This window comes from Xyrauchen texanus, chromosome 7, assembly GCF_025860055.1.
Source record: "Xyrauchen texanus isolate HMW12.3.18 chromosome 7, RBS_HiC_50CHRs, whole genome shotgun sequence".
Lineage (NCBI taxonomy): Eukaryota > Metazoa > Chordata > Actinopteri > Cypriniformes > Catostomidae > Xyrauchen > Xyrauchen texanus.
This window is the reverse complement of record NC_068282.1, coordinates 16665646-16677845: the sequence shown is the minus strand read 5'-3', so window position 1 is coordinate 16677845 and position 12200 is coordinate 16665646. Positions and strand designations below refer to the sequence as shown.

Genomic DNA, 12200 nt, shown 5'->3' with positions numbered 1-12200 from the left:
CAGAGTTTATAGTAGACAAGCTACAATAGCTCTACCATCGATTTCTAAATGACATATTCTGAGTCATTTCCTTACTCTGAGTCATTAATGTTGGATTGATGGGCTCTCCTTCAATCTAATGACACTGTGATTTGAGAAAAAAACAACTCTATCTAAACTTTAGCAATTGAATGATTCCAAAATAGGTTTGGTCTAAAAATATACAGCACAGTCAATGAAAACAACAAAAAGAAAATGAAGCTTTGTAAACAAGAAAGGAATGTGTTTTGCGTAAATTAAATGATCCATGTTCTTTGCCTTTACCATTTATTTTATATTGCTTTAGCCTTTCTACAAGAAGTCAAATTGTGCCTGTTAGCTCTGTGGAGAACTCGCCTAATCCACCTTTGCATTGAAATTTGAGTTAATAAAAGCAAATAACTCATTATATAATGGATTATCATAATTGTAACCTCAGAGAATAAAAGCAGCTTAGAAACACATTAATCCAAACACTCTTATGATTATGCTCTTCAGCATCCAGCACTTTGAAGTAGTTTGCACTGCAGAGAGGATTTAGTATTGATGCCATTCTAGAACAACAATAGCAGCTTTTCTTTACAGTCCTAATACTCTAGTGAATGGTACTTGGCATTAGATTGTTGCTGATGATAGCATGGAGAGCAACTGTATGCATGTGAATGTGAGTTTATGTGTGTGTGTGTGTGTGTGTGTGTGCGTGCGTGCGTGCGTGTGTGTGTTCTCCCTCTGTCCTGGTAGTGCGAGTAATGGAGCAGAGAGTCTGTGGAGAACAGCTCAAAAACAGGGGCATAAAACATACAGCCACATGCTCTCTTTCTCCTTTTCTATGTTTCTAGGTGTTGACCTAAGACAACTGGTGCATTTCAGATTCAATCAAATAATTAATAAATGAATAAATAGACCAAAAAGACATATGCTCATGTGACCTCTTTTTAAAAGTCCCAAATACTTAATATTTAGGGTAAAAAAATGCACTATAGAGAATTCCTGTATTTCTGTTATCTAACATTTGATATATTGCATTTCATAATGTTCTATTCAAGGCTAATCTACAGTAGTTTTGGCATTAGTCACTGTGGTGACCATATTAATGCATTAACTCAATTGAAGCATTTGACATAAATAGATGACAGGATATATAGCCTATTGCATTTTATGTAATGTAAAAAAAAAAGCCCTCATAAAAGTACAAAATGGACATGAAAATCAATTCCAGGGTCAAATATTGCCACATAATAAAGAAGTTATTTCTGCCACTGGAGTAAAGAAATCCTAGCCTTAGCAGGGGTATGCTGAACATTCCCACTGAGATTGTGTATGGAGTGGAACATGAGATGCTGAGTTCAGCAGGAGGCAAGTGCATGTGTGCTTAACACATCTGTCACATGACAGAGGGTTAAGTGGTGCAAAACAGGGGTGAGGAGGGTATAAATGAGATGAAGGTGAAGGTGACTCTACTACCCATAACAACTCAAATTATTTCATGCAGACAGTGGTTCACATGCTTTAAATGACATCTGAAAGTATGAGTACCTCATGGTGTACAGCAATGTCCCATCATCTTTCAGTCTTAAAAGCTTGTTAGGCGTGGTCATGTTGTGAGCGATGGATTTTTTGCCATTAAGGAAAAAGGTATCTGGGGTCCAGATGTTGCTGGCCAGGAGGTTATTCAGAGGTAGCATTTCCATTGGCCCCTTAAATCGCAAACGTTCGTCTTTCCAGCTTTGACGGAAAAATACATCAATAGTGTACTCCTGTGATAAATTGAAAACATTAGAATAATTTAATGTGCATTTGAAAGGAGATCTAAATGTGTCACATGACTAAATATAACAGTTGTAGTTATATCAGTTATCAGTTCATACTATGGCCAACATTAAATAATGAATGCATTTCTTCCTACAGCAGTATACAGTATGATGGAGAGGTGATGGAGTGTTACAGAATATTTTCTTGTCTTCATTAGTGCACATTATTCCAAAGAAAAAAAGGTTTGTCTTCATAGTCTTCAATCAAAATGTACATCCTGCTGTCATGAAAAGTATATGACTGTGGCGGAATTTTTACAAAATTATATTATGTTGTTCATTACACGTATCACAGCAGTTCTGAGGTTAAAAAAAATCCATGGTGTGGTGCTAAAGAGAGTTAAATGTTCTCTCAAACAGATTAGATTTTTAAGGTTAATGCTCTATCTACCTCTCAACCCTAAACCTCAAACCTAAACCCAAGACAGTTTCATAAAAAGCAAATGTGAGATGAAAAACAGATGAGATTAAGGATAATGCTCTATTGAGTTTTAAATGAACAAAACTGACCTCCTTAAACCAACCTAATTAAACCTAATCACCAATAGTGTCATAAAAGAAAGTTTAAGATACAAAAATTACATTTTTTTTTTTTTTGTGCTTCTATGACAATTTTGGCTCATGTGTTGGTATCACTGAGAAAAGATATGGTTCAAGTACTTACCATTTCTGTATCTGACACTGGACCAAAGCTGGTAACAAAGATGTTGGTCTTAATTTCTGTCACTTTCTCTGTAAAACCAAATGCAGATTTAATTTTGGTCATTGGAACTTCACATCCAGTGGCACTGTGCATACTGTGTATAGGAGTAATAGGAGTATACTGAGTAATAGGAGCCTTTCGTGCATGAGTCTTAATATGATAAAAACGCTCAGGAGTTCCATTAAAATGTGTTTTGCTTCTGAAAAATGTTACATTTCTATGCATTCTTTTTAAATGAATGACTATCTCTGAAAGCAATCAATTTCTCTCATCTCATAGCACTTTCTTCTCAAAGCACTAAATCAAGTCCAGTGCCCTAATTTGTCTACAGTCACCACTATGCTGGCCCTAAAGTTTTGTGATATGCTTTCTTTCTCTCTCACACATGTACTGTAAAAAAAAGCCCTGTGTAAATTCTTGCTCTCTGCCATAATGCCATGCTTTTCTCCCTCTGAGAACAATAAGCCTACACCTTTCGAAATGAATGACAGCTTTCTCAAAGTCAGCAGCCACATTCATGTCCTCTCTTTCTTACCACTGCCTCTCGCAAGAACACAGTAAATGAGAGTGCCAGGAAACTGTGGCCATTTGATTTTCACAGAGGACCAGGCAATTTCAGTGAACACTTCTGCTCTGTAAAAACATATCTGCATGTATGAAAACAAAGATTTATTTCTGTGTGCTTTTCCTCCAAGTTAGTACACTGAATAGAAGCAGCAACCCTCTCTTTTTTTATTAAGATTCTTTATGCTGATGTCACGATGGAATGCACAGACTTTCACACTATTATTCAAAAACCATCTGCTTTTATCTCTGATGATGTCTTTTCAGAATAACTACTGAAGGTCAATGTCAGACATCAATGCAGAGAAAAAATAACAGTTCTTCACTGAAGCACAATCTTGTTACTGATGATGTTTTGAGATGGAGATGGTATCTATATAGAATTTACCTCCCAGCCCAGGTCGAAGTCTGTTATCATAGCCATCCAGCAATCCATCCAAGATCCGCGTGAACACTGTGATGTTATCATTAAGCTCTGACTCTTTAGGAGTCTCTGTAGTAGACTGGGAGAGGCTAATGCACAAAGAGATCACACAGTGAATTAATAACTACAAGCATTAGCTCACACATTAAGTATTTTAGCACAATAACACAATGGTCTGTGTGGTTTAAGAAATAACTGATAAAACCAATGACGGAATTGTATTTATTTATTTTTTCATTTCCTTGAATTCTGCATTAAACAAAAAAACAAAAAAATAAAAACACTTAAAAAATAAATAAATAAATAAATATATGGAGTAAGAAGAAAGAAATTTATGTTTAAAAAATATAGCATACCTTAAATGGTAGGTGAAAGTCATGAACACAACACCAACCCACAGACTTCTCATTTTGGTGCTGAAGTGTGGTCCATATTCCATACCTGCAAAGAGTCCAGCATACGGAGTCATTCACACCAACATTATGAAGAAAGTGATGTCCAGAGCAGGCTATGTCACTGGCAATCCGATTATTCTCCGTGAAATATAATTATGCAGGCTCCCGACGTGAGCTAATCTATCGTAAAATTAAGAAGCTAAGACAGAGTTAGAGGTGCATGCAAAATATGAGGTACGATACGATAATTAGTCATTTTAAAACAACCAGAAACAACTTTATAATAATTAACGAAGTGTTATCTATCTAAAGTCCGTTTTATAATCGACATGCGGTAACCGATCAGTCGTATTAAATAGAAATCAATAAACGAAAATAAAATCAGGCCACTTTGTTGCATTTTTTATAACGTTATATATAAATGTGTGTATATGTGTTATGCATTTATAGTTTTTTATTTATTTATAGATAAAGCAAAAAAGACACTTATAGATTAAAAAAGATTTATAGATTAAGCAGAAAAAAAATAAAAAAATAAAACAGAATCCCGATCATGTCAAAGCAACACATCGGATCCATTGCATATCAGTTTGATGCATTTGGCATCATGCTCATTGTGGTCGTTTGTAAAGCCGTTAGAGAGCCGAGTTTGCAGCAGCTGTAATTCTAGTTTTAACAGCCTCTGGCGTATAAACTTGTCCAACTCGTTGTAGGCATTTATAGCGAGTCCTGCAAAGAAGAGTTGAGTATAGATATAGGCTACAATCTCGGTACAAGTACTGTAAAAGCCTCGTATTTTACCTTAAAATCTCGATTGGTGCAGTGGATCCACGTTGAAGATCTGCAAGAATTCTTTTTGAAGCAGTGAGCAAAATCTTCCCGCAACGATCAGCTTACAGCAGTAGTGTTATGCGTTGTTCTTCATATAGGCTATATATATATATGTCACGATGGAATGCACAGACTTTCACACTATTATTCAAAAACCATCTGCTTTTTTATATATATATATAGGCCTATATATATATCCAGTCTTAACCATATCGGCTCATTCAGTCCTATTTTACGATTCGGTGACTGAGCAACCGCTGCAGAGGAACTCTTCCTTTCCTCCGCATCCCAAAGACCTTTTCTTCATCTCTCCTAAATCCAATTGAACGACAGTAAGCATGCAATACAAGAGCCCTTTAAACAGTCTTACCATATTTTCCCTCTAGACAGCACATCCCCCCCTTAACAGACCATTACTTTCCCCCTTCTCCCCTCTACATTGTACTCTGTGGTAGCCTATTGTACAACATCTGCAAGCGTTACAGAGTTTAACGGGATTCCTCGCTTACCGGGTCGCCGATTTGGACGTCTGTTGCTCTCTCCACTCCACCCGACTGTCACTCTAGTGGCATTTGTTAATATTTGGGACCAAAGTAATAGGACGTCACCTCGTGCATAAATACCCCTTGAGGGAAATCTGAGGGACCGTTGGGGTTTGAAATTTAACAGTTATGCTTATTCAGAGAAGAGAGCGATTACCCCAGGTCTTGCGTGAAATAAAAGCGTGGTTGATGGTAGAAAATCAGCGGATTTCCCAACAATTCTGCTTACTTGGCATATTGAGCCAAGGCATTTACCCGTAGGCAGCCACCCTACTCCAGTAAGGCTGTTTAATAAAGACTGGTTTCCTCTGAAGAATAGCTGCAGACTATTATATCTCCAACGAGGGAGATTATTTCGTGTTTCAATGTATCAGATTAGCACAACGGGTTGTAAATAAGAGCGATGTCTTGAGCCTAATTAAACTAAACTGTATAACTATATAAAGTCGTCAAGGTAGCCTATCAGTGTGAGGTAGATACTATTGATTGTTGGCAGGACTAGACATGAAAAAGTAGATGTGGCGATGTTGCAATGTTGTGCTTTGTGTTTTCTGAGAAATAGATTGGGCACAGGTAGTAATGAGGACAACCATCAGAGGGAACTCTAATCACATTTTTTTCTGATGCTGAATATCACTCTGCAGTGCTTGAACTCATCCAATAAATGGAAACATAAACATAAAAATTCCCATTCTTGCTCCAATTTCATGTCGGGCTTGAGTGAAAAGAACTAGTTTTGAACTTGTGTCTCTTATAATGACAATCTCTCTGACAGGACCTACAGGAGGTCAGAGGTGTCTGTGTAATGTAGTACAGCATAACATGAAACATGAACATTTTCCATATTTCTCAATAGGCCTTTTTTCATGAAACATGAGCAAAATCTTTTGATTCAACTGAGTAAATTAAACATCAGACTTGAGTTGGATTTAATGGTCATAGTGCTATTGTAAAAATAGGCTCTAGTAGTAGGCTATTGCATAATTCTGTGACAAAGAGTTTTCATTGTTTACACATAATGTGATATTTTAGTAATGTGTTTTGTGGATTGATTCATATCTGAAGTGCTTTTGTATGAATGCTGATTGACTCTATTGATGTAGACTCCAGAGACTTTTCACACGCGAGCAGCAGTTACTTCTGGCGTCCACCTGTGTCCTGTGAGCATCTGATAAACGTGATCTAGTTAGTTTGTGTTAAACAGAGCTTAAATAACTATGATTATTAGAACAAGATAATTACAGCCCTCATTCATGCCTGTTTGAACTCAAGACACACATTGTGTATTATATGCGATATTGCAAAGGAATGATGATATTTGGTAATTATTTTGAGAGGTACAAATACTTTTTACTGACAATCAGGAATGGCACTTGACTTTCAGAATTTTGAATGATCCATTCTAAAATCAGTAATGTTGTATTCCATGATGGGAATAGTAACATCACTTCCCCTTCTGTTTTTCAGGAATGCAGTGGATGGGAATAAAAAGCTGTATGCAATCTATGACACAAGGTAAGTTTCTCACCATACAGGAAAATAAGTACATGAAATTTCACAGCATTTAACAGTATCACTACCATTTACTGCACACACTTTACTTCCCAGGATATGCCTGTTCATCTTTTCTGAAGTATTGCAGGGGTCTGAATCCTTCAATGGGTATTAGGAGTGATTTTGCAAATTTCTGTCTCAATCTAAAACAAATCAGGCCCCCAATGCCAGCCAGATACATACATTATTCATTTGGCACAGTGCAAAATTCACTATATCCAGGGAATCTATTTATCTGTGTCCATTTAATCTGGAGGGGGTAGTGGGGGCGTGTGGAGAAGTGAGGTCTGCTGCATCTGCGACTTGACACAAAAAAAAGGAAAAACGCTTTCAGAGGAACCATGTTTTCATTCCCCCTAGTGATGTTCTACTACCTCACCCCTAAGTAGATTTGAAAATCATAGATAATGCCCCTTTGAAAATCTAGTGGGAGAAATGAAGCAAAGTACAGTGAAGTGAACTTTTCTTCATACCTCACAATCACAGTGGCCAGGGGAGACTGGTCATTTGAAATCATTTTTTTTAGATATAGAGATCATAGTAAAAGGTTTCACTCGTCCCACACCCTGTTCGACTACCATCACTTTAAAGGCTTTAACAGCATTTGGCTTGGTGTGTGACCGTGACTTGGTGCCATTTGCTCAGCCCACACACTGAGAAGACTTTGCATTTGCAGATGATGTGTGAGTGGAGTGCTTTGTTTGGATGAAGGGATGTGGGTGTGTGTGGGTAAGTGCTGTTCAGAGCAACCCTCGCTTTCCATCTCTCTCCTTATAGTGGCTGTTCTTGATAAATGTTTATGTTGTAAGGAGCATAGAAATTCTTCCCTATATGTATATGTAGCTGTAGAATCCAGTCTTCAGAAACCATTTTAGCAGCATAATTGAATACTTTACTATGAATGTCAACTTTTAGGTTAAAAGATGAAAAAAGGTAAGCAAAAGCAATGCACTATAACGGATTCTAAAACATTTGCTCGGAACAGATAGGTCCAACTGCCAAAAAAACTATTTAAAGATTTGCTAACAATTCAAAATGTATAAGGCTATCTAGATGTATTTATTATTTAAATATAGTTCTAACACTTTTTCAGACAGTGGATAAATAGCTCTTATTGCCATTCAAAAACAGAATAACATGTACTTGAGGACTGAAGAAGAGCATCCAAAAACATCTCTCCTTTCTGGAGTAATGCTTGCGAAACAGTACCAGGAAGCGCAGCCACATCCCTCTGCATCTGGTGTCTACTCCTAAAAGCATTAAGGCAGCATCCGTCCACACACTACAGCCTTAATGCAGCATGAGGGATTTAAGAAAGCCACTAACTTCAACCATTGACTGCGTCAAATTCATCAATAGCTCCTGTAAACAACCTCTCAATTCAGTCAGAGCAATGGGACAATCTTTTTGAACACAGGTCAAATTAACAGGATTAGTCTAATGACAAGTTTTTAAGGCTTGGTAGCAGCCATTTCAATTCTGCTTAATCTTCAGCAGACAGTCAGGCCTCACTGAAAATCTGATTATGTATAATAAAATTGCCTAGAGGCTAACCGGAGGAGCCTTAATATCCAATGATGGGGAGTGGTGGTGAGGACAAGTAATATATCAGATTGATTCCATCACAGAAGGTGTCAATAAAGCAGCATTATTCGTCTTCCCCTCCGTTGTGTGATGATCTATTTATCACTATTAGTGTGTGTGTGTGAGTGTGTGTGTGTGTGTGTGGAGAGGTACAGTACAGGGTATGTAATGCTCTAATAAATTTCTAAAGCACTGCCATTTGATACCGCCATACCTTGTTGGAGCAGATATGTGCAGACAGTGCAGCTGAAATTATCTTCTCAGAAAGAGAGAGAGCGAGAGAGAGAGAGAGAGAGAGAGAGAGAGAGAGAGAGAGAGAGAGAGAGAGAGAGTTTACTCGTGTCCATAACACTTAAATAGAAGGAAAGATCTAGTACTTAACAGTTATGACATGTCTCATGTAAACTGCCACAACTATAATGTTTTAACATGTCAGGAGCAGGGATGTTAAAACATTATAGTTTTAACATCCCTACCTTTCCAGCCCTTTAATTTTGAGGGACGAATTTACCACATAAGAAGTTGTGACTCAGTCAGCTCTCTTGAGGAGTTGTTGTAGGTTGCTTTCTTCTCACAGCATCTTGAATTGATGAACACATACAAGATGAATATAGTTCAGCAACAACTTCAAAAATGCATGATCCCTTTCTCAGTAAAATGCCAAAAATACTCAAAATCAACAACATATATGTTAGAGTCAGTACCAACCAAGCTATTAAATGGAAGTGTTTCCTGTAATCTCAGAACCTCTTCTTAACATTATTAACTCCTCTTTATCCTTAGGGCATGTCCCAAGAAAATTTAAGCTAGCAGTTATTAAACTGCTTATCAAGAAACCACAGCTTAATCATGGAGAGTTGTCTAGTTATAGACCAATCTCAAATCTCCCATTTATGTCGAAAATACTAGAAAAGGTAGTGTCCTCCCAACTATGTTCATTTTTACAAATAAATAAATAATTATATATGAAGAATTTCAGTCAGAATTTAGGCACCATCTTAGTACAGAGACTGCACTTATCAGAGTTACTTGGTTTGAGCATTATGTTAGCATTTGTGAACAGCCATTAGCTTGGTGTGCACTGTTTGCACTTTCACATTTAATTAAGAATGTAAATTCTAAGACTTTAGTCATTAATCTTACAGGTAATTCAATATTTTTATGTTTAAACATTGGCCCCTAACACTTATTTAGTTTACTCATTTTAAATCTTGACTTGCACTACACATAAATAACTAATATTGGCATTATATTCATGCTGTTTAGCCAGAGGGGAACTGGCCCCAACAGTGAGTCTAGTTTCCCCCAAGGTTATTTTTCTCTTTTAACCAACATCTTATGGAGTTGTGTGTTCCTTGACACAGTCGCCTTAATCTTGCTCACTGGGGGTCTAAATATAAATATAATTATTTTATATAATTTTTTTAAGGCACAATTTACAATCATGTCTCTTTTTTAAAACCACACAATTATGACTGGAAGACATTATTATATTACAGATTTTTCTGTTGAAGCATAATATTCGGTAAAGCTGCTTTAAAATGATGTGTGTTGTGAAAAGCGCTATACAAATAAAAATGACTTAACTGTTCTCGAACCTTTATTTTCTCTCCATGAGCAAAGAGTACCTCCTTCTTCTCAACATTTACGCTCGTATATCGCTTTTATCGACTAGATAACTGAACTTGTCGATGACCCACTGAAACCAAACAAGTGTTTTGGAGGACAAACTGTTAGGTTTTTGTGTTCTATTGAAATAGGTCTTGCGATTAACTCCGGTCGCGATACCAAACAACAAAACTGCGTGTGGAATATCAAGTCACGTCACGTGGGCACTTTACATAGCGAAGTCCTCGTGCTCCTATGCCAATTTCACCACACTCCGGTCTACGTGGTCATTAACGTCCAGTCACTGTTGCCGAAATCAATACCGATATTTCAGTTTCAGTTTCCAATTCGCACGTTTTCCCGGAGGCAGTGGATTATGAGAACCGTTGATAAGAAGCGTGTATTGTTGCATGAGTTTGAGCAATAATTCAGTTTTCCCCAATTGACTAGTCCAGACCTCCTTTTGCTTTTAGCTCTAGCCAAAAAAAGAGGCGTTAAGACTGTGATTTCAACAGAGGGTGTATATTCGGGAAAGCACAGCAACGGGCGTTAAAACCGAAGGATGGAGATCTGGCTAAACCCTAACCACCGACTCCCCTGCTGTAAGCTCCGGTAGTGTTTTGGGCAAAATGCATTGTATTTGCCCAGCACCTATCCAAAACACAAGCGAAAACACGGACCGCAACGAATTGTTTGCGCGTGCTTGACAGTAATTGTAGTCTCAATGACTTCTTAAGCATAGACCTACTGATGGAATAACGTAACCAATTACCTACGCAAGGAAACCTTACAACGTCCGTTTTGTCACTCGATTCCTTGTCTGAAAGAGTATAAGGAATGTTTGGAAAACAGAAACGAAGGCTGTTTGGTGTTCTTTCATTACCGGTAATTGTGGCAGTAATGTGCTGTGCTCAAAGGTAAGACGAGCTGGTGGAGACGCGCGAGAGCATGGACCTCCTGGGCTCTCTATTATCCTGGAATAACCTTCTTTATTTTTTCTTTTCAGCGCCAATGAACCAGGAAACATGTCTTTTGTCAAAGAGACAGTAGACAAGCTGTTGAAAGGGTATGACATTCGTCTTCGACCAGACTTTGGAGGTATGACGTTGCTCACTTTATTATTCCTTACTTTGACTGTTACATAATTATTTCACGATTACCAGAGGAAATAGAGTCTATTAAAAAACAATTCAATGGTTTCAGTGAACTTCACGGTTAAGTTTCTCCTCTGGTTTAAGGTGCACCGGTGGCGGTTGGGATGAGCATCGACGTGGCGAGCATAGACATGGTGTCTGAGGTCAACATGGTATGTGTTCCTTTCCACTGTATATATATATATATATATATCCTTGATTAGTTAATGAACAAGTTCTGCGTAGATTCATAAATGTGGACCTTTGCAGACGCGACTTAAATGTTAACAATATGATGAGAAACAAACATTTTACGCTAATGGTAATAGTGATATGCTAAAATAATTTGTGTTATTGTGGTTTCTCATTAATGTGTGCTGGAAATAGCCTGAGAGTCAACAGACCTTTCCATTATGCTGTCCATGGTGCTGAAATCAGACCGATTATTGTCTACTACTGTCTTTTTAGTGTTTAGTAAGGCTTTTTTAATAAAATTTTTTTTTTTATCCTTTCAGTACTAAATCCAGGTAGAAGTGATGTTAAGTTAGTGCTATTGCAGTGTAGATCAGTATTCAAGTTAGCATGATTCGTGATCACTGTTACCATGAAAAGTTGGATGTATATCCCACTAGGTTTAAGACTGAAAACTGTAAGGGTGCACTTTAGATTAGTAAAAGTTACCCAAAATTTACTATGACTACTCCTGAAGCGCTGTTTAAGAAGACAGTGCTTTTTAAATTTCTGGTTCACAAACAGATATTGCACACATAACTTGACTGTGTGGAGTGTAGGGATGTGCAGCAACTAACTTTTTTGTGCACATGTTTACAAAATAGTGTAAAAGTTTTATTGGGAGTGTCAGTAGATACAATATGAAGTCTATGCTTATTGTGTCACATTTGTTGATCTCTTTCTGACCTTTAGCAGGCTAAATAGGCTTGATTATAACTGTCAAAAATGTAGCCTCAAAAACCCTTAATGGACAGTGTCCACATCAGCATATGAGACTGAGCTATCTCCATGGCAACCTTGT

At 37.4% G+C, this 12200-nt stretch overlaps 2 protein-coding genes across 7 annotated transcripts in view; one reads left to right on the top strand and one right to left on the bottom strand.

Moving 5' to 3' along the window:
- LOC127646423 (gamma-aminobutyric acid receptor subunit alpha-5-like) overlaps window positions 1-10117 on the bottom strand; it is a 51443-nt gene extending 41326 nt beyond the window's left edge. The window contains exons 1-6 of one of the 3 annotated variants that reach the window (XM_052130066.1): window positions 10014-10117; window positions 8938-9006; window positions 3877-3961; window positions 3485-3609; window positions 2494-2561; window positions 1555-1775 (exon numbers count right to left, since the gene is read on the bottom strand). In XM_052130066.1, coding sequence (XP_051986026.1) covers window positions 1555-1775; window positions 2494-2561; window positions 3485-3609; window positions 3877-3959 — 497 coding nt within the window. In that variant the 5' untranslated portion in view covers window positions 3960-3961; window positions 8938-9006; window positions 10014-10117. Of the gene's footprint in view, window positions 1-1554; window positions 1776-2493; window positions 2562-3484; window positions 3610-3876; window positions 4015-4716; window positions 5059-5255; window positions 5293-8937; window positions 9007-10013 lie in introns of those variants that run through there. The other 2 variants (XM_052130067.1, XM_052130065.1) reach the window with 2 other exon arrangements.
- The window catches only part of LOC127646422 (gamma-aminobutyric acid receptor subunit beta-3), a 139279-nt gene that overhangs the window by 25083 nt on the left and 101996 nt on the right, over window positions 1-12200 (top strand). For 2 of the 4 annotated variants that reach the window (XM_052130063.1, XM_052130061.1), the window contains exons 2-4: window positions 6756-6803; window positions 11041-11132; window positions 11273-11340. In XM_052130063.1, the coding sequence (XP_051986023.1) occupies window positions 6756-6803; window positions 11041-11132; window positions 11273-11340 (208 nt within the window). Of the gene's footprint in view, window positions 1-6755; window positions 6804-10343; window positions 10952-11040; window positions 11133-11272; window positions 11341-12200 lie in introns of those variants that run through there. The other 2 variants (XM_052130064.1, XM_052130062.1) reach the window with 1 other exon arrangement.